Raw genomic sequence first — 22718 nt, 5'->3', positions numbered from 1 at the left:
GACTGTAGAAGGTGAAGATACCTTACCAGGGATGTGCTGCCCTAGAGAGGTGACTCTTGGTAGACTTTGTCTCACTAAACAAACTGTCAGTGCACCCACACTGACCAGACTGTCCCTGGAAAACTCACCATAACCACATATAGGAAACTGACTTACAGCCTCTAACGCTACTTAATACACGTTGGAGGATATTCCTTTTTGGTGACCAGAATCCATTTGCCTGCTTTGCAGGGTTCTCCTTTTCAGTACGGAGGAACTCAGATACTGCACCCATGATCAGAATACTGCTTAATAAGGGAAGCTTGAAAATAATGTGTCCAATGAATGCTCAGTACAATTGGTTTAATTGATTGAAGTAACATTATTTCCAAGTTCAAAGAACTTCCCTTACAAGTCAAAACCATGTGGACTCAATATTTTTTAAAAATCTAAATATTAAAAAATTCTTTGAGATTTTAGTCAATTTGCCTAAGTTATAATACAACCATTTCTAATAGTTGTTGAGATGGATGTGTTGATTAGATATATATAGTTGAGACAGGGTTGTTTATTTATTTATTTGAGACAGGGTCTTGCTCTGTCACCAGGCTGGAGTGCAGTGATGGGATCATGGCTCACTGCAGCCTCCCCTCCTGGGCTCAATCTATCTCAAGTAGCTGTGACTACAGGCATGCACCACCATGCCTGGCTAATTTTTCTATTTTTTTGTAGGGATGAGGTCTCACTATGTTGCCTAGGCTGGTCTCAAACTCCTGGGCTCAAGTGATCTTCCTGCCTTGGCCTCCCAAAGTGCTGGGATTACAAGTGTGAACCACCATGCCTGGCCTAAATATTTTAATGCACAGGTTCTATTCATCCTCATAGCTTCCCATGTCATTCTTACTAAAACACTAAGTCATTATAATACAGTGTTAGGAGCTCTCTAATTCTAGTCTCCTCTATCCTCCTCATCCCCCATCCATACATCTTTTAATCTTCCCACCATTCTCTCCCTTGGTCGCTGTGCTCCAGGACACTGGTCTTCCTGCTGTTCCACAAACACTAAAGTGTTTTTTCAAAAATACGTGGGCATGGCCAAGAAGATTGAACTTGCATTCAGAGAAATCAGATGTAGGCTCCTCCATTCATCGGGGTTAACAGCATTCCCATACAAAATAGCACCTCGCATAAATACACTCAGAGAGGTGGGACGTGAACAATTCTTTCCAATCAGCAGTAATAAATTTTTCAAAAACTCACTATTTTTTTCTTGAGTAGCTAAATAAACAAGCAAACAAAGAGCCATAGCCCAGGGAACGGAGCAGCCGCTGCCTCTTTGTCGTAGCTGCCTCACTGATAACATCATTATAAGCTGATTAGGTTTTTCCTTCCTTCCTTTGGGCAACACTGGATAGAGCTCAGCAAAACCCTGCAAAATACATCCTAGTCTTTAACAATTTTCCATCCTTTTTTCCTCTCTTGATTACCAAGTAGTAGATGTTTACATCCATTCACTGATCAGGCTGCACTTCTGACTGATGAGAACGGGGGAAGGAGGGGCTCAGCAGCCAGGAGCCTGGGCTTCAGAGGCAGACTGTCTGGGTTTGGGACCCAGCTCTGCTACTTACTATCTGTGTGAATTTGGATAAGTTATTGAATCTCTCTGTACATTGGCTTATGCATTATAAAATGGACTTTAGTAGCAGTACCAAAGTCATTGTGTTGTCATGAGGATTAACTATGTTAACAATTATTTCAACAGTGTCTGACACATAGGGTTAGCTATTATTACCTCGTGCTGAAAACAGTGCCTGGCATATCATCAGTGCTCAATAAATATTTTAAATCTTTGGTAAATTAATGATTGAGAACAGGAAAAGATCAGGCCAGGTGTGGTGGCTCACACCTGTAATCTCAGCACTTTGGGAGGCTGAGGTGGGCAGATCACTTGAGGCCAGGAGTTCAAGACCAGCCTGGTCAACATGGCAAAAACCCTGTCTCTGCTAAAAATACAAAAAAAAAAAAAAAATTAGCCAGGCGTAGTGGCATGTGTCTGTAGTCCCAGCTACTCAGGAGGCTGAGGTGGGAGGATCACTTGACCTTGGGAAGTTGATGCTGCAGTGAGCCATGATCATGCCCATGTACTCCAGCCTGGGCAACAGAGTGAGACTCTCTCCAAAAAAAAAAAAAAAAAAAGAAAGAAAAAGAAAAAAAAAAACAGAAAGAAAAAGAAATTGTCATTTCTAATTCTGGCTCAGCCTATCCCGCTTCTGATACCCCTTATAATTTTGCTAACCAGGCCAGGCACAGTGGCTCATGTCTGTAATCCCAGCACTTTGGGAGGCCAAGGCCGGCGGATCACCTGAGGTCAGGAGTTCGAGATCAGCTTGCCCAATATGGCAAAACCCCGTCTCTACTAAAAATACAAAAAATTAGCCAGACGTGGGAGTGGGTGCCTGTAATCCCAGCTACTTGGGAGGCTGAGGCAGGAGAATCGCTTGAATCTGGGAGGTGGAGGTTGCAGTGAGCCAAGATCACACAACTGCACTCCAGCCTGGGCGACAAGAGCGAAACTCCGTCTCAAAAAAAAAAACAAAAAACCAAAAAAACAAATAATTTTGCTAACCATTTTTCTTTCCTCTGGCATGCTCATCTCAGCTTATAGACATATTTTTATGTTTCCATCTTAGAAACAAAAAGCACTCCTTTCAAATATTTCTCCTTTTCTCTAGGTTTCTATCCTTTCAAAACTAAACTTCTTGAAAAAAAAGAATCTTAATTCACTGTTCCAGCTCATTCTCCCTACATTTCACCACCTCCACTACTCTAGCAAAACTGCTTTTTAATATCCCAAGTGCCCAGCCATGCATGGCATGCATGGACTTTGAGCTTCTCTTATCTGAAACACCTTGACAGTTTTTCACAATTTGACAGCCCTATCATGTTCTTTCCTGATTTCTCCTCTACCTTTGGACAGCCCTCCTTTGCCTCCTCCATCCACTGTAAAATGGAGTGGATCCTGAGGGTTTTGTCTCTGGTTTGTGCCACACTTTTCCTTGAGGATCACATCTACTTTCACAGTGTCAGCTAATACCTTTATTGTGATGATTCCGAAATCTGCATCTTTAGACCAGCCATCCTTTCTGTGTCCAGATCAATATGTGAGTCATTTCTTGGGTTTTCCTACTTGATTGGCCCCTGGTAATCTACAATTCAACACACCCAATACGAAACTCATAGTCTTCTTTCCCCAGCTGGCTTTGTCTCCTTTATTCCCTGTCTCATTGAATGGTACTTGTGATCACCCAGTTGCACAGGTCAGATCCTTAGTTTCATCCTGAATTTCCTGCTTCTCCTTAGTCCCCATACACACATGGTCTTCAAATCTTTTTTTTTTTTTGAGATGGAGTCTCGCTCTGTCGCCCAGGCTGGAGTGCAGTGGTGCGACCTCGGCTCACTGCAAGCTCCGCCTCCTGGGTTCACACCATTCTCCTGCCTCAGCCTCCCGAGTAGCTGGGACTACAGGCACCCGCCACCATGCCCAGCTAATTTCTTTGTATTGTTTTAGTAGAGATGGGGTTTCACCATGTTAGCCAGGATGGTCTTGATCTCCTGACCTCGTGATCCACCCGCCTCGGCCTCCCAAAAGTCTTCAAATCTTAGCTGTTTGTATGAGTTTTAATTATTTCTCTAATTTCTCTCCTGTTCTCAGTGTCTCATCTGCCACTTAGTTCAGGCCTTCTTTATTCTTCATTTGGATTTCTCAATAGTCTAACTGCCCCTGCTGCAAGGTTTAAAATCAACTTATTCTTTGCATTGTTTCCCAGGATCTTTGTAAACTAGATTGCTGATCTTATCACGTTTGTGTTTAAAACCTTCAGTGGCTTCTCAGTACAAACAGGATAAAAAGCTGGACAGCTTAGCCTGGTACATTAAGGCCCTCTGAGATCTTCTTAATTTTCTAGCAATATCTTAAGACATAATCCCCGTTTTTCTTCACATGTTCCCATGATATTGAACAAGCTATAGCTTCCTCTATCCTACCCACCTTTGTCAAAAATCCTAGTTATTACCTAATACTCTAAAATTATATATATATTTCTAGATATAGACCTATGGTTAAAATCAGGCTTTGTAATAATTAGCTTTGGGACCTTATGCAAGTAATTACTTTTTCTGTGCCTCAGTTTCCTCATCTGTAAGACGAGGATGCTAATTTTACCAGCCTCATAGGGTAGTTGTAAGAATTAAACAAAATAATAAATAAAAAGCACTTAGAATAGTACCTGGCATAGAGAAAATGGGTAATAGGTTGTTTTATTTTATTATGATGATGACTTTGTTATTATAATACTATGTGTTTTGCTCTCTAAACTATGAATTCTATGAGGGCAAGGAATATATCTCCCAGGTAAGAAATTGGTGACCAGTAGGAAATCTATAAATAAGTGTGAAATGAGTAAGTATCACATAAGTTCTCAAAGCTTTTTATGCTTTTACACACATTTAAAGAAATCCAATGTAACTTCTGATCCCTAATTAGTGTCCTCTAAGAATCAATGCCTTTTAGGGGTGGTCTAAATAAAACGCTTCCGGACATTATCCTTCTGAAAAGCAAAAGCAGTGGCTTCATCTCTATCAGACAACACTGATTATTATACCCCGTGGCACAATTTAGCTTAAAGTCATTTGGTGAACTTCAAATGCAAAAGGGGGGTGGGGTATAAAGGCTCAGCAAACTGGAGGGGTGCAGGGGGAGAGGACTGCAAAGGCTGTTACCAGGATTTTCTAGTCTTTTCCTCATCAGGGAGAAGAGGTCTTGATATTTTTATTATTATTAATTATTTTTGCATGTAAGCCAATGAGTTGAATGGTATACATCCCACCTGCAGGCTGCTTGGGGATGTCTTCTTTACCAGTGAGAATGTGAACATTCCTGGGATACAACAAACTCCTTATTCACAAAATTAAGCAGCAAATGCAAGCAACCCAGCTATCTGCACTTCTGCTGTGCTCTAGTTATGGGACAATCATCGCTTCACTTCCTTTTGGTGGCTGTGACCTTTGCAGAGAAGAGAAAGGAAAGGAAAATAACTTGTAAAGGACAGAGAGATGCTTTCTGAAGTGAGACGCTCTGCTCCGTTTGTAAAGGGCAGGAAAGGTTACATGCCGCAAGATATTATAGAGAGTACAAAAATGATTATGTGGCCGGGCACAGTGGCTCATGCCTGTAATCCCAGCATTTTGGGAGGCCAAGGCAGATGGATCACCTGAGGTCAGGAGCCTGAGATCAGCCTGGCCAACATGGCGATACCCTGCCTCTGCTAAAAATACAAAAATTAGCTGGGTGTGGTGGCATGCACCTGTAGTCCCAGCTACTCAGGAGGCTGAGGTGGGATTTCCTGAATCTGGGAGGTGGAGGTTGCAGCAAGCCATTACATTCCAGCTTGAGTGACAGAGTGAGACTCCCTCTTGGAGAAAAAAAAAAAAGACTACCAACTGGGACCTGAGTTGGGCTGGGTTAGAAGGAAACTGTGGTGGAGTCCTGAGACTTGTACCTCGAGGGGCTGTGTGTGCAAATGGAAAACAGATGGAGGCAGCACAGTACTTGTTTCTCTCCTCCCCCACCTGGCCTTGAGAATCCTCACCATACTCCCTGGCTGAATTTTAGGGCATGCCTTGGATGTGCTGGGGCAGAAAAATGTTAAGAAACTTGACCCAGACCTTGCCTTCTAGAGTTTTATATCTATAAAAAGGAGAGAGAACCTCAGAAAGTGTTTAAGTCTGTCTCTCTCTCTCTCTCTCTCTCTCTCTCTGTGTGAATAAAGCAGTATGGAATGAAGACATTTACCATAAAGTTGCAAATTTCCAAAGTCAAGAATTATTTCCTGACGAAAGTATTCAAGTAGCATAAGAAAATAAGCTAAATTCAGTCTCATTTTGGTGTCAATACCCTTTTATCTGGCTAATTTGGGGTAATATTTCTGTATTATTAGTTACTTCAATATGCCCATGTACCTCAGAACCTGCCTAAATTACATATAAAAATTTTATTCACAATATTTAGTGGTCATTCTTTTTCATGTCAAACATGGCATATAGAAAGAAAGCATATGTGGCCGGGCGTGGTGGCTCACGCCTGTAATCCCAGCACTTTGGGAGGCCGAAGCGTGCGGATCACAAGGTGAAGAGATCAAGACCATCCTGGCTAACATGGTGAAACCCCGTCTCTACTAAAAATACAAAAATTAGTTGGGCATGGTGGCGCATGCCTGTAGTTCCAGCTACTCGGGAGGCTGAGGCAGGAGAATCGCTTGAACATGGGAGGTGGAGGTTGCAGTGAGCCGAGATCAAGCCACTGCACTCCAGCCTGGTAACAGAGTGAGACTCTGTCTCAAAACAAAACAAAACAAAACAAAAACAAAAACAAAACATATGTTAGAGTAGATGACACAAATCTGATATGAAGAAATAACAAAATTAAGCATATAAAGAAAATTTTCAGAGAAATGTGATTAATGTGAAGCTATATCTTTGATGATGACATGAGAAGTCCTTTTTGTGTGTGTGTTTGAATTGTGGCATTATATAAGATTAATCAGCAATTTTTTTTTCTTTTTGAAATGACAGCTTTTTCGTCTGAGAGAGGGAGAACACACACATGACCGCACAGACCATTAGGAATTTAGCAAGTGAGTAATATTTAAATAAGCCTTAATTTATCCTGTTTCATAAATCATGCTGAACGAACGTAGAGGTCACAAATTACAAGTTTTTCTATTTGTCTATTTGTCTACATTTAAAAAATCCATCACAAAAACTAAGAAAGGTACAAGCTTTCACACTCTGCCCCTGAAGGACACATCTGTTGTAAGAAGGCTCAACAGTGTTAATATAGGGGAAATTACTATGCAGCTAGAATCAAGTACCCAGGCCGTTAAAGACAAAAGTCCCTGGAATATGGCAACCGGAGACTTTAGTGTCCCTTGCATAAATAAATATTTAAAATACTACATAGAAAAGAGATGATTAAAGGGTTTGTTCTCCTGATACAATTATAGTTTGGTGACTGCAGTCACCAAATGGACACATTCTTTTCCGTGTGGAAAGGGAGGGCCGTATACCTTTGTCTGGGCGTCCACATGAGCCCCTTGGTTTACAAGGACTTCTGCCACATTCACTCGATCTTCTTGAGCAGCCAAATGGAGGGGGGTCAGGCCACTCTGCAAAAGATTCAAAGGGCACAGTCATCTTATAGGAAGGAATGTCACACACATAGCCATGTTTGAGAAACCATTTGTGAATTCTAAGATGGTAAGCCAAGAATTTCTATGTTAGAAAAAACCTATGGAATAAATTTATACGCTTGGGAGGCCGAGGCAGGTGGATCACATGAGCCCATGAGTTTGAGACCAGTCTGGCCAACATGGCGAGGCCTCATCGCTACAAAGATTAGCCAGGTGCAGTGGCATGCACCTGTAGTCCCAGCTACTTGGGAGGCTAAGGCAGGAGAATTGTTTGAGCTCAGTAGGTGGAGGTTGCAGTGAGTTGAGATAGCGCCATTGCACTCCAGCCTTGGTGACAGGGGTGAATGAAACCTGTCTCAAAAAAAAAAAAAAAAAATTATATGTTATACTGTCTTAGCACTGTGGCAACATGACTATCTGTAGGCTGCATGAAAAACTGTAGGCATACTCAAAAGTGTAAGAAATGGAGTGAGCCTTGTATACTCATCACAGACTTAGCAATTATCAAAGTTTTCCTGTATTTGTTTCATCTATCCCTCTTTTCCTTTTCATTCATTTGTGGCAATATTAAAACAAATCTAGACACTATAACATTTACACCCATACACTTCAGTGTTCATCTCCAAAAATTAGACTCTTATTTTTACAAAATTATGCAAGAGTTTTAACATATCGCCAATGCCACTAGCTTTACCAAAAATTATTTAAATGATATCTGTTTACAAAGTGAACACTGACATATGCTGATAATATTTTCTCCATATTAATTCCCGAGGTCTAATGAATATTTTCTGTATGTCACTCTGGGTAGGAAAGATCGCCTGTGAGATGTAATGTGAATGCAGGATCATGACAGTTTCCAGGTCATTTAGATGATGTATGGGTTTAACAAGACTGATAACAGTATTTGAAACTAACCCTATTAGAGAATTTGCAGAACACATGGTTGCTCTCATGACCAAGAAAAAAAATTACTAAGATTACACTCTGGTTTTAAAAAACCTCTTTAAATTGTAAAGCATTTTTTATAATATTTAAGAGAAAGTGAGTTGGTGTTAGTGCTTTCAGATTTTTTGCTTTCATCCATTATGAGCACAGAAGTTAATATCTTAATCCTGGAAGTCTTTTCTCCCCCTCTAGCATCTGTACAATGAAAATATCAACCTGTCTTATTTGTCAGAGGAAAGGAGGTAATCAAAGGCAGTTTCAGGAAGAGCACAGAGTCTTCTAGATGTGAAACATTATTTATTCAGGGGTTGCTATTCCATCAGAGCAATTATGGAATGCAGAGAGAGTCAAGCTGGGACTTTTTAATAATGTTTATAGAATTTTGGAGGAAGCTCACTTGAACTGAATAAAGGGGGAAATGTGAAAAGGAGGACTGATGCATTCACTTGAAATTCAAGAAAAATAAGCCAGAGCCAAAATTGGCACCACCCAAACACTGACCTCATCACAGAACCATGTTGCATGTTCTACTTCAGAGGAAATAATATTGTTAGCCACAACATTTTGTGAGTGTCATGGTCACCTATTCGAAGTTTGAAACTTTTGACACTGAGGGTACTTTACTGAGTAGCTCTCAGCAAAGACTGAGAAATGTGTTGTGGGCACATGTTGTCCCCTCATGCTCCCATGTCTCGGTGCCTGCTGCTCACCTGGCTTACCCACTCACTGATGGAGTCACTTCAGGCTCCCCTGGCCTTTCTCTCTTCTCATTTCAATAAAGGGCCAAGTTATTACATTTATGTGCAAACCTACTATATGCTCACCTCTATTAAAAATATCACAATCCTGCATTTAAACTCTGTTTTCTTGCTTGTCTTCCTCAAACCACTGTGAGCTTGTTGACTCAAGTATTGTATCTTTAATTTTTATATAACCAGTGTCTAGCATTTAATCAACCCATTCATAGATTAAATCAGAGAAAAAAAATCAAACATTTTTCTTAGGTAGAACAGTATAAATTATATAAATAACATTTTATTTTTATATTCATGGTTATAATTTCAAATATTTTAAAAAACAATATGAAAGTAACCACAGCCCTGTTTGAGTTCAGAAGTTACCTGTTAATCTTTTATGGCATTTTGATCATTGCTCATTTTAAAAAGAGCACTTAGGGCCGGGCACAGTGGCTCACGCCTGTAATCCCAGCACTTTGGGAGGCCAAGGCAGACGGATCCCCTGAGGTTGCGAGTTTGAGACCAGCCTGACCAACATGGAGAAACCCTGTCTCTACTAAAAACACAAAATTAGCCGGGAGTGGTGGTGCATGCCTGTAATCCCAGCTACTCAGGAGGCTGAGGCAGGAGAATCGCTTGTACCCTGGAGGAGGAGGTTGCAGTGAGCCAAGATTTCATCATTGCACTCCAGCCTGGGCAACAAGAATGAAATTCTGTCTCAAAAAAAAAAAAAAAAAAAAAAAAAGTATTTATTTGAAACAGAGAAAACATCAAATTAAAATAGCAACAGCTCTGTTTAATATTCTTTCAGTTGTATAAAAAAATATAGGCATTGGGGTCTGCAAAACCTATATGGGAAAATAGGAACATCAAAAGCAAAATTGAATCAAATCGAACACTAGCACCTCAATAATAACTTGGGGTTCATGATCATTTTTCCTTAAAAGTACTGGGAAAGTGCTGGTTACTAGTAAGAAAAAAGAAAGTAAAAACAATAAAGTGTTTAGTTCAACATAAATTATGAAAGCTAAATCTTTTTTAATAGTTATTTTTTAGCAAGGAAACAAAATGTAGTGTTATGTGAGAAGAGGGAAAGGTAGGCAGGAGAAGGGAGGAGGGAACAGTGAGTAATTGATGCTTAAAACACTGGCAGCTCAGGAAAAACTAACAAAAACTGAGAGACAGTTCCTTATTGAATAATAAAAAGTTTTGCTGCTTTTCTGTTTTTGTATCAGGGCATATTTAGTGCTTTCTACTGAAAACGACAACGGAGAAAGGATGCAAGGATTTACAAATGCCTTCTTATTAGATAGTTTCTAATGAGAAGTTAGAAGTTAAAAGTATTAGAAGTTCTCGAAGTTCCTTAAGTTCAACATGCTAATGGAAAGCCCGTTGATCTTTTAGAATTCCTTTAGGAATATCTCTGCTTGTGTATCATTTATTCAGGAAGGTGGCCAGAAATTTCCAGGTTTCCCTGGTTTGCTATATGTCTTTAGGTCTTCAGAATTCCTTTTGTTGGTTTCCACTCTACTAAAGCAAGCACTGAGAACATTTTTGCCCTAAATATTTTTAGCCTAAAATCGCTCTACAAGTCTAAGGTGAATTCAAGGCTGGGCATATATTGTACCAGTTGGCTGCAGGATTTTGAAGAAACAAAGTCAGTTACACTGCAGTTTGGTATCAAACCTACTGGAAATATTCCATTTAAACCAATTGTGAAAGTACTACATTGTTTCTGGAAGAAATGATGAAATACAATATTATGGGCTCACAAGAGAAAATACACTCTGATACCAGCATGTGCTTCAATTTGGGAAACACAAGGTCCTCTTTGTCATAAAGACAAGTTGAGTTTTGAGGTAAGCCATTACAATTCTGGTCTCTAAATTGGTATATAAAACTATAGAAAATTCAAAAGATCAAACAAATCTTAACTATAATGACTATTATGAAATTGCTTTTTGATTCCCATTAAATGCTGAGACATGCACTCCTAAAAGGAATGTTTAACAAGAAAAAAATAAAATTAAAAAAATGGTTTGCTCTGTAATGACCAAAAAAGATTTTCACAATACTAAAACTAAAAAAAGATATCCCTGGTCTCCTGTATATGTCTTTTGGTCTACAGAATTTGTTAAATATAACCTTGAGAATTCAGATTGTTATGGAGTAATCTTTTTCCAAAACTGTAAAAATTCCAAAATTAAAAAAATGATTTTTTCTTACTTAAAAGTGTTGAATGTTTTCTCAGTGTATCCTCAAAGCATCTCAAGAAGTCAGTATTGCTATCTCCATGTACTAAAGGACAAAACTGAGGCTCAGAGAGGTAATATAACTTGCCCAAATGACACAGGAAGAATCCGACTTAGGATTCAAACTCTCTGTGATTTCAAAACACAGGCACACGTGTTACAAGTATTTAAATTACTTGTTATTTGTCAACATAAGACTATTGCTATTTTGAAACCCTACTCTAATATCTGAGCTAGGCCTGAGAAATATCACAGCTATGCCCACACCCAGCAGGCAGAAGAGAAGCTAAATGCCAGAGAGGGGAGGTTATCAGAATCTGAGGGCCCTTTTGTGTGGTTTCCTATTATCTGAAGATTTAGAAACACCTGTCTTGTGTTTTGGGGGAATCTTAATGAGCAATTCAGCAAACCTAAATTCTTTGATACATACATGGAGAGGCAGTATCTTCATTAACAAGTTTCTGGTTAATTGTGGGCTGAACTTTCACTTTGCTTGACAAAACTCTAGTCTTTTCTTCATGAATAATGAGCATATCAAAGATGACGGCATGGGTGTTTGAAGAGTTTAGGGAACAGTCTTCACAAGTTCCTTCAAAATTGCCAACAACTTCTCCTATCTACTCCATAAAATAGCTACTCTAAATTTGTTATTAAAATGAACTCAGGAAGGCAGCAATGTTTCCCATTTCTCTTTGTAACCTAGAACTTAAAAACGGATGAGCAAGGAGCAGGACCCCAAACATGTTTGTGGAATAAAGCAAAGGGCTACAATTTGCAACTTCTTATTTGCTATGTTATGGTGAAGTAACAATGGTGCTCTTTGAATTAACATTATAACAAAACTTTATGTTACTACAAAAACTTCCTGGACTTCATTTTTATGGCTATATGTATATAGAGCCACTTCCATATACACTCATTGTCTGACTGAATTATCTATTTACCATTATCTTTCTCTCTGTCTCTTTTTTTTTTAAAGAGACACGGTCTCACTCTGTCACCCAGGTTGGAGTATAAAGAAGCAATCACAGCTCACTGCAGCCTCAATCTTCTGGGCTCGAGCAGTCTACCCGCCTTGTCTTCCCAAAGTGCTAGGATTAAATGCCTGAGCCAGAGCAACTGGCCTATTGACCATTTTTCTTATTGTTTAAACAGATTGTTTCCAAATTTTTGCTCTGTTAAGTAACACTTTGGTAAACAACTTGGTGCAATATTACACTTTACACATCCTATTTGACCTAGATCTTCTGTGAATTCTTAGTGACCTTTCTGAGGGGTGAGGTTTTGGTGTGCCTGCGCGCTTTGTCAAGAAAGAAGTGGGTTACCTTATTGCTCAGGTTCACATTCGCATTTCTACCGAGGAGCAGCGACACCATGTCCACATGCCCTTCCTGAGCTGCGAGATGGACGGAAGCAATTCCTTGCCGGGTAACTGCGTTGGCATCAGCACCATATTCCAGCAGAGTTGTCGCTATGTCCATCTGGTTCTTTTTGGCAGCGATGTGCAGTGGCGTATAACCATTCTGTCAACACAAATCACTTGGTCACATGCCCAGGAACAAGATAAAAATGTGCATAGTGCATTTGCAAATAGTTTATGTCTCTTTCTAGTGGTTTTCTATGATTGCTTAAGAAATCATGATTAAGTAAGCAAATACTGGTAAACCAAATGGTACATGAATATAGTGCCCTCATGTATCCTGCATTCCTAAGTAAGGAAAACATAATTTAATATGGACATTTATTTTATTTTATTTTATTTTATTTTTTGAGACGGAGTCTCACTCTTCGCCCAGGCTGGAGTGCAGTGGCTGGATCTCGGCTCACTGCAAGCTCCGCCTCCCACGTTCAAGCCATTCTCCTGCCTCAGCCTCCCGAGTAGCTGGGACTACAGGTGTCTGCCACCACGCCCGGCTAATTTTTTGTATTTTTAGTAGAGATGGGGTTTCACCATGTTAGCCAGGATGGTCTTGATCTCCTGACCTCGTGATCCACCCGCCTCGGCCTCCCAAAGTGTTGGGATTACAAGAGTGAGCCACCGCGCCCGGCTTAATATGGACATTTTAATCAAGAAGAGTCAGAGTATTATTGGTTTTCCAAAAGGAATATAAATTTCCCTTTTACAGGAAATTATGTTACAACATGCTCGATAATCACTTGCTTTATTTAAATTGAGGACAGGAGGAAGAAGCAACAAACAATCAGTTATCACTAGGGCATGTTCAGAGCCATTCATTCTTTTATTTAAAAAAATACCTTTAATGGCCATCTATTGCTTACAAGTTGAAATTTTTAACGTTCATGGAAGTTAAGACACTATCATCTCTCCTCATTTGGCCCTTTGATTTCCTCTTTTACAAAACCTTTCTTCATACTGGTCTGTCATCCTGCATGTCCCCCAAACAGAATATAGTCTCACGTTTCTCTGTCTTGCCTTACTCTACAAGAATGCTTTTCCTCAACATGCCCAGGAGCCAGCATCTGTCAGCTGAAAATTCAGCTCAAGGGTCACACCCTCCATGAGGTTTTTTATTTCTTCCTATTCCTGAAGCCTCAACCCCTACCCCCAACCCTGACTGACCTCTTATCAAAGTCCTGGGGATATTTAGTGGCACTCTTTTGTTTATTTATCTGTCTCCTCCTACTAAATATACATTTCTTAAGGGCACATATTGTGTTATATTTGTCTTTGTATCCCTCTAGTGCCTCACAATAACTGCCATGTATTAATTACATGAAGAAAGGAATCCTCAGGTTTTGAATCAAGAGTACTAGAGCTTTCAGCACATTCTGGCATCCTTCTCTCGGCTGACCCCTGATACCCAGAGACAGACAATCAAGATTCCCTTGATAAACTGTTAGTCAGCTGTGACTCAGGAGCCATCAGGGTCTTCTGCCCCAAGAAAGAGTTTTGGGGGATGTTGCCCTGGTTCACAGTCACTTACAAGAAGTGCAAGATTACATTTTGACAAGGACATAAACCTGAGTATGCAAAATAGGCTAATGACAAATTAGAATGATTTTTTTTTTCCTATGGATAGGAAGATTTAGAAAAAGAAAATAGAATCTAAGAATTTATATTTGGAAGTATGATCCAAATCTTGACAATGGATCAGTCACAATCTTTTTGAGACATGTGGAAGGATTAGAAACAACACAGAGGGTTTTGAGGGGCTGCTGCACCCAGTACTCAGCCATCCTGCTGCAATGACCCTCACATTTAAGTCACTGGCATGTCCAAGTCCAACAGCATTCCTTACTTGACAAACCCTTATATCAACCCATGGAAGTAGAAATGTCACTTCTAGACTCTTCTGAAACTAGCCTCTGCCAAACTAGATGAGCCAGGGTAAAAGATTTTATATCCCTATTTTTAATTTTGACCTATTGCCATCTGAAAACCCCAGCTGCCCTGAGAAGCATTTGGCCCTCTGCTGGGACACACCCTTCAGAGACCGATGCCCTCGGAGCCAAATGCAGAGCTTTGGTCTGAGCCCAATGCTACAATGAGTGATCAGCATAAAAGAGAAAATTCACAAAGCAGCACTAAAATAGGAAATATAATTAGTCAATGTGTCTAACACTAACCTAACTACTTCGAGTGGTAAAGGCAAGATAAACTCAGAATTTAGCTTCTTATCATGCATCTTCTCTCTTTTTGCTTTGGCTATTAACATAATATTCAGGTTAGTCACTTCTCAACCCCCTACCAAGGTAAGGCAGCTCACACATGAAAATCTTATTTCTTCTAATGCCACCAAAAAGAATCCTATGTCCTAAAAAATTTTTTTAATCAAGAGAGCTGTGGCAGTCAGGCATGGCGGGGCATGCCTGTAGTCTCAGCTACTTTAGAGGCTGAGCCAGGAGGATCACTTGAGCTCAGGAGCTCGAGACCACCCTGGGCAACATAAGGAGAGCCTGTCTTTAAAACTCTGAGAGAGACAGAGAGACAGATACAGGGAGAGACAGAGACAGAGAGAGAGACAGAGAGAGAGAGACAGAGACAGACTCAGCTCTGTAATATATGCCAATTACAGACAAATTACTATTATTGCTCAAGGATTTATCCTGAGCTCCTTACCTGAGATACAAAGGAAAGTACAAAGCATGGGAAAAGTGACTCAGGTATTACTTTAGTATGAAAAGTTAATCTCAGAAAGACTTAAGAAATATCTTCAAATAATAAGCACATTTATCATCTTGAGGCTTATAATGGAATTTTCTAAATTTTCTAAGTTGTTTCTACTTTGTGAAAAGTAAAATGATTCTCACTTGCCACACTAAGAAAGGCAGATGCATCTATTAAAAGAAAAATTAAATAGGGAGTGATTCAACTGTAGAATAATTCTGACCTACAGGTTTTTATCCCTCTTGATGTAGAGGACAAAGTGCTTGCCACATGTGCTTTTGCATTTCAAAATTAAAATAAAAGCAAATGCAATTTGAAATTATCAAAAGTAATATATAGCATTTAAATCACATTTTAATTTTTTTCAAGAACTTTCACAAATATACTGATCCATATCAATAAATATGTTGCACATTTTATGGAAGAGAAACCTGATAAATAATACTTAAAGCTTACTATCTCTTCTACAATTAGTATCCAGGTTATGCCTGAACTCAAGCCAATCCTCTTGCCAGCATAAGGTCCTGCCACAGGAAATAGATTGGACTAAAATAGATTAGAGCAGCCCATCTACTTTTCAGTACCCCAATTTCCTGAAACCTCATCACATTTCTAGGACATGTATGAGTAAGACAATACATTGGCAATTTTAAAAAAGAGAAGAAAGGAGAAGAAAGAGTAAGAAGAAGGCATCACATGCTCTAAGAAAAAGGACAAAGGATGTGATTTGATGATGAGTTAACATTGAGGTTGCTGCTGTCACATCCATATAGTAATCATGCCCTATTGAAGCTCTGTACCTTATCTCTCACCACTGCCAGAATTCAGGAATGCCTGGGCTTCCCTGGAGTAAAGAAGGCAGATTGCCTACTCTGTATTTATTCTCCTTCCTTTCTTAGTGAAAACAAACAAACCCCCAAACCAAAACACAAAAAATAAAAGCAAAACAAAACAGATAAACTTCTCTGGTAGTGTGCTTAGCACTATTTCCCAACTTTTTTTTGCACATAGAAGTGGCCAGTGGGGTGTAAGGAGATGTGGTTTGGCGGAACTTCTGGGAAAGCCTTGTTGTGCTGACTTTCTTGCTGCCTGTGGCTTGAAAGTAAATTTGGCAACCCAATCAACAGTCTTTGGAGGGAAAAGCCAAAGATTCACTGCAATTCCTGTTAAAATATCAACCTCATTTTTCACAAAATTAGAAAAAGCAATCCTAAAATTCACAGGGAACCAAAAAGGAGCCCAAATAGCTAAAGCAATCCTGAGCAAAAAGAACAAAGCTGGAGGCATCATATTACCTAACTTCAAATTATACTACAAGGCTATAGTAACCAAAACAGCATGGCACTGGTACAGAAATAAATGCATAGATCAGTGGAACAGAACAGAAAACTCACAAAAAAAGCCACATTCCTCCAGTCAACTAATCTTTGACAAAATTAACAAAAATAAACACAGAGAAAAAGACATCCTATTTAATAAACGGTGCTAAGAAAATTTGATAGCCAGATGAAGGAGAATGAAACTGGACCCATAACTCTCACCATATACAAAAATTAACTCAAGATAGATTAAAGACTTAAATGTAATACCTGAAATTATATAAACTCTATAAGAAACCATAATAAAAACTCTTTTGGACATTGAACTAGGGAAAAAATTAACGACTAAGACCTCAAAATCAAATGCAGCAAGTCAAAAAATAGACAAATGGGACTTAAGTAAACTAAAAAGCTTCTGCATAGCAAAAGAGATAATCAACAGAGTGAACAGATACCATATAGAATGGGAGAAAATATTCACAACTATGCATCTGACAAAGAACTAATATCCAGGATTTATGAGGAACTCAACCAACAAGAAAAAAAAAACCCATTAAAAAGAAGGCAAAGGACATGAACAGACATTTTGTGAAAGAAGACCCACAAATGGCCAAGAAGCATATGAAAAAATGATCATCATCACTAATCATCAGAGAAATGCAAATCAAAACCACAATTAGATACCATCTCATATCAATCAGAATGGCTACTATAAGAAGTCAAAAATAATAGATGCTGGTGAGGATGCAGAGAAAAGGAAATGCTTATACACTGTTAGTAGGAATGTAAATTAATATAACCTTTAAGAATGTAAATTAATATAACCTGTAAGGAGATAGCTCAAAGAACTAAAAATAGAACTACCTTTGATCCAGCAATCCTACCACTGGTTAGATACCACTGGTTAGATATTTCCCAAAGGAAATAAATCATTATATCAAAAAAGATACTTGCACTCGTATGTTTATTGCAGCACCATTCGCAATAGCAAAGTCCTGTAATCAAGCTTCGTGTCCACCAATGGATGATTAGTTAAAGAATATGTGAACATGTGGGATATATACATTTTATTCTTTTTTATTTTTATTTCTTTTTGAGACTGAATCTCGCTCTGTCACCCAGGCTGGGGTGCCGTGGTGCGATCTTGGCTCACTGCAACCTCTGCCTCCCGGGTTCCAGTGATTCTCCTGCCTCAGCCTCCTGAGTAGCTGGCTACCATGCCCAGCTAATTTTTGTATTTTTAGTAGAGAAGGGGTTTTACCATGTTGGCCAGGATGGTCTCCATCTCATGACCTTGTGATCCACCTGCCTCAGTCTTCCAAAGTGGTGGGATTACAGGCGTAAGCCAGTGCACCCAGCCTATTTTATTTGTTTTTGTAGCTGAGTAGTATCCCATGGTGCGTGTGTGTGTGTATACAGATATATAAACGTACATATAGTAGTATTCCATGGTATGCACGTATTGCATACCATGTGTGTACGTATATATATATATATATATATATATATATATGTATATACTATATGTTTATAGCTGAGGGGACTATTACTCAGCTATAAAGTCTTGTTTGACAAATATAAAGCTGGAAATAAATTGTATATATTATATATAATTATAATATATATAATTTATGTGTGTGTGTATACATACACACACACACACATAAATACACACACACACCCCATGGAATACTACTCAGCTATAAAAAAGAATAAAATTATGTATTTTGCAGCAACACAGATGAAACTGGAGGCCATTATCTTAAGTAAAATGACTCAGAAAGTCAAATACTGCATGTTCTTGCCTGAAAGCGAGAGCTAAATGTATGCACATGGACATAGACAGCGGAATAATAGACATTTGAGACTTGGAAAGTGGGAGGGTAGGAGCGGGGTGAGGGACAAGGAATTCTCTAATGGGTACAATGTACACATTTTGGGTGATGGTTACACTAAAAGCCCTGTCTTCAGCACTAAGCGACATATCCATGTAACACAACTGCACTTGTACCCCCAAACTGATTTTTTAAAAAGTCACAGGGAACTTGCCTCAACACCCTATATCAACATCAACAAACTGCCCTGTCTACCTCCTGTTTGTGCCATGAGAAAATGGAGGTTCATCCATTTAAACCATTGTAGCTAGGACTTTTTTTTTTCTTTTCCTAGCAGATAAAGCCAATACCTAAAATTATATGACTAGCTTTGCTTAAGATTAAAGTCTAGAAAAAGTTCCTGACCAGTACCACTGCCCTGAAGACAGGGATTGTTGGACATGTGCCAGAGATGGCATTACCCAGTCTCTTATGGAGGCAATTGTGTATGGAAATGAGAATCAATGTCCCATTAGAAAAGCCTGTATTTAATTGACTATAAAAATATGCCTAAGGCTAATGGAATGTTATAAAGAATTATTTAAAGGACTGCTTTTCTTTTCAAATCTTTGTAAAGGATGTTTGGAAATAGGGAACTATGAATACTAAGTCTTGTTTGACAAATATAAAGGAGAAATCAACTAGGAATGTACCAACTATTGCCCTGTTTAAGAGTTATTTGTGGGCCTAGCACAGTAGCTCATGCCTGTAATCCCAGCATTTTGAGAGGCCAAGGAGGGCGGATAACCTGAGGTCAGGAGTTCAAGACCACCTGGCCAACATGGAGAAACCCCATCTCTACTAAAAACACAAAAATTAGCTGGGTATGGTTGTACATGCCTGTAGTCTCATCTATTTGGGAGGCTGAGGCAGGAGAATCGCTTCAACCCGGGAGGCGGAGGTTGCAGTGAGCCGAGATCGTGCCGCTGCACTCCAGCCTGGGTGACAAAAAAAAAAAAAAAAAAAAAAAAAAAAATTATTTGTGAGTAGAAAGAGAGATTAGAGTCATTTGTTGCACTTATTGCTTTATAACTTTGGCCAATTTTACACTGCTTTTTGTGCCAAAATTATTATTCTCATCCAAGGAAAAAATAGTTCACTTACTAATTATTTACTTGTTATCTATGAAGGACTTAGGGTTATTTATACATAAGAAAAGTTGGGGCTGGGCAAGGTAGCTCACCCCTGTAATCCCAGCACTTTGGGAGGCCAAGGTGGGAAGATCACTTGAGGTCGTGAGTTCGAGACTATCCTGGCCAACACAGTGAAACCCCGTCTCTACTAAAAATACAAAAATTAGCTGGGCGTGGTGGCACACACCTGTAATCCCAGCTACTTTGGAGGCTGAGGCAGGAGAATCACTTGAACCCAGGAGGCAGAGGTCGCAGTGAGCCAAGATTGTGCCACTGCACTCCAGCCTGGGTGACAGAGTGAGACTCTGTCTCAAAAAAAAAAAAAAAAAAAAAGAAAGAAAGAAAAAGAAAAAGTAGCCCACAAGCACAGAGCTAAAAATGAAATGAAATAAAATGTACAACCATTAAATTCCTTACAAATTTTTCTCCTTAAAATTATGCTAAAATACACATAACAAAATTTCCCATTTAAAGCATTTTCCAGTGTACAGGTCAGTAGTGTTAACTACTGTGTATTCACATTGTTCTCCAACCATCACTATTATCCATCTCCAGAACTTTTTAGTCTTCCTAATTGAGACTCTGTATCCATTAAACATTAACTCCCCATTCCCTTCTCCCTCTACCCTTGACATCCACCATCCTCTGTCTGTCTCTATAAATTTGACTGCTCTATATACTTCATATAAGTAGAATCATACATTTGTCCTTTTGTGTCTGGCTTACTTAGCACAATGTCTTCAAGATTCCTCCATGTATTATAGTAGCATATGTCAGAATTTCCTTCCTTTTAAAGACTAAATAATACTCCCTGTGTGTATATGCACAGTGAGTATATGCATTCATCTATCAATGCATATTTGCATGGTTTCCACCTTTTGGCTATCATGAATAATGCTGCTGTATCTTTTTTTAAGTTAAAGTTTTATCAAGTCACGTTGTGGTTTTGTAATAGAAAGAATGTTTGTCAGGGTCAGAAATTATGGAGGGGAAAGCTATATTTAGATTAAAAGCAAGTTTGGGAGTTTGATTTTGAATTTTAGATTTCACTGGGTATAATTCTGGAGAGGATGGGGCAGAAAATGATTGAAAGTTTCCAGGAAGAAATATCTGTCGAAGATAACATACTCTCTAAATGGAGAGAGTACTTAAAACTTGATCTCTTAGGGTATCTAAAGTAATCTAGAACAACCCCAGTTCATTAATCTGTGTATACAATGATGTGATCTAAACATTAGGTTTAAAGGAGAGCACTGCAGCTGCCCCAACATGGATTAGTAAATCAAAGATGTAAAAAGCATAAGGGAGGCCGGGCACGGGGTGTCACGCCTATAATCCCAGCACTTTGGGAGGCTGAGGTGGGTGGATCATAAGGTCAGGAGATTGAGACCATCCTGGCTGTGGTGAAACCCGGTCTCTACCAAAAATACAAAAAATTAGCCAGGTGTGGTGGCGGGTGCCTGTAGTCCCAGCTACTCAGGAGGCTGAGGCAGGAGAATGGCGTGAACCCGGGAGGCGGAGCTTGCAGAGAGCCGAGATCGCGCCACTGCACTCTAGCCTGGGAGACAGAGCGAGTCTCTGTCTCGCCCCCCCCCCCCCAAAAAAAAAGCATAAGGAGCATAAGGGATACTCAAGGGTCCTCCAACCAATAGTGTTTAGCGAAATAACTGAACAACACTGAAATGGTGGTTTGCATCATTTCAGTGTTCTCTGATCATAGCCACCTGCTCGCTCAACAATAGGAAGCTTATTAAATCAATAGCACTCTATTAACCTGTCTTTAAGGAAGCTCTTCTTTATGATTTGTCCCTCAAATTAGATTACTAAAATAATAATATAGCTATATACCCACTCAGTTTCTCTTTTCTCAGAAATCTAAGTTGTCTACTGATCAAAAAGGCCCTAACAATAAAGATCCTCCTTAGCAATAATAAAAACACACATGTAAAACCTCTCAACCTATTTTACTAAATGCAAATAAACAACCTGAAGGCAATTAGATGGCCAGAAAAATGTAACACATATTTCATAATTCTGACAAATCAGAACTTTCTTACTTCCTCAGGCTGTGCTTATGTTTTTCATCTGGCTAAAGAGTGTTCCGGCTCTCCTTCCTCCAGGAGGTCCTGGATTGCCAAAGACAATCAACTGACAAGTAAATATTTCCTGAGCATCTACCATATTAGCAGACTAAATCACTGAAGGCACAGATGTCCTAAGGTGCTTCTATTTCTGTGATTTTTTAGTCGTGCCTAAACTAGGAGGGTGCTCCTGGTGAAGCAGAAGTAGATGTGCAGATAGAGACTGATAGACCTTACCCATCAGTCTCCTTAGGTTGTGGAATTATAGGTACCTTTGCGGCTGCATGAGGTGAGGCTCCTTGGTCCAAAAGCAGAAGGGCCACTTTCTGATTATCGTAATGTGCAGCTACATGCAGTGGGGTTAGCCCGCTCTGAAAACACGTGCAGAAAGAACAACCAGTGTCAAAGGTGTCAATACCAGAGGCCTAGATTGAGGAAATGAAATTAGATTGGATACGACATAGGGCATATTTACATTCTGGTTTCCACAGTACTTGGACCCCAGCATTTACCTTTTATTTTCCAAGTGCTCTTCATCCTAGTGGGACTTAAATATTTAGTTATAATTCGAGTGGCTATTAGTGAATATTAGCAAGGGTGTGTTTTGTTATCGTGGAAGTGGCCTGCTTCAGGGTGGCTGGTGACCTCTTACCTTCCCAGCAGCATCTGGAGATGCACTTTTCTGTAGCAGGAGATTGGCGACTTCAAGCTTTCCATATTTTGCTGCCACATGAAGAGGAGTAAATCCTTTCTGAAAAAAAAGAAACATAAAAATAATGAACAATAGAAATGACATAAGGAAAACACACACAAAACCCAAACCAAACAACAAACAAACAAAAAGATATGACATAAGGGCACTGCTTTCCAGAACTGATAATTATTCTATTGATGATGAGCAGTGAAGCCTGCATTTAAAGCCCAAGACTCATAGATAAGAGTTCAAGAGGCTTCTTATGGACAGGGTGTGAGCGTAACATACCAGGATACCTAATCTTTCTCCCTTCTGCTGACTGAGC

At 39.4% G+C, this 22718-nt stretch overlaps 1 protein-coding gene across 6 annotated transcripts in view; it reads right to left on the bottom strand.

Moving 5' to 3' along the window:
* The window catches only part of ANK3 (ankyrin 3), a 699134-nt gene that overhangs the window by 145900 nt on the left and 530516 nt on the right, over positions 1 to 22718 (bottom strand). For all 6 annotated transcript variants that reach the window (XM_054436350.2, XM_063669954.1, XM_054436348.2 and 3 more), the window contains 4 exons: positions 22352 to 22450; positions 21972 to 22070; positions 12489 to 12686; positions 7104 to 7202 (listed from right to left, as the gene is read on the bottom strand). In XM_054436350.2, coding sequence (XP_054292325.1) covers positions 7104 to 7202; positions 12489 to 12686; positions 21972 to 22070; positions 22352 to 22450 — 495 coding nt within the window. The remainder of the gene's footprint in view (positions 1 to 7103; positions 7203 to 12488; positions 12687 to 21971; positions 22071 to 22351; positions 22451 to 22718) is intronic.

Source organism: Pongo pygmaeus, chromosome 8 (genome assembly GCF_028885625.2).
Source record: "Pongo pygmaeus isolate AG05252 chromosome 8, NHGRI_mPonPyg2-v2.0_pri, whole genome shotgun sequence".
Taxonomy (NCBI): domain Eukaryota; kingdom Metazoa; phylum Chordata; class Mammalia; order Primates; family Hominidae; genus Pongo; species Pongo pygmaeus.
This window is presented reverse-complemented; position numbering and strand designations above follow the sequence as displayed.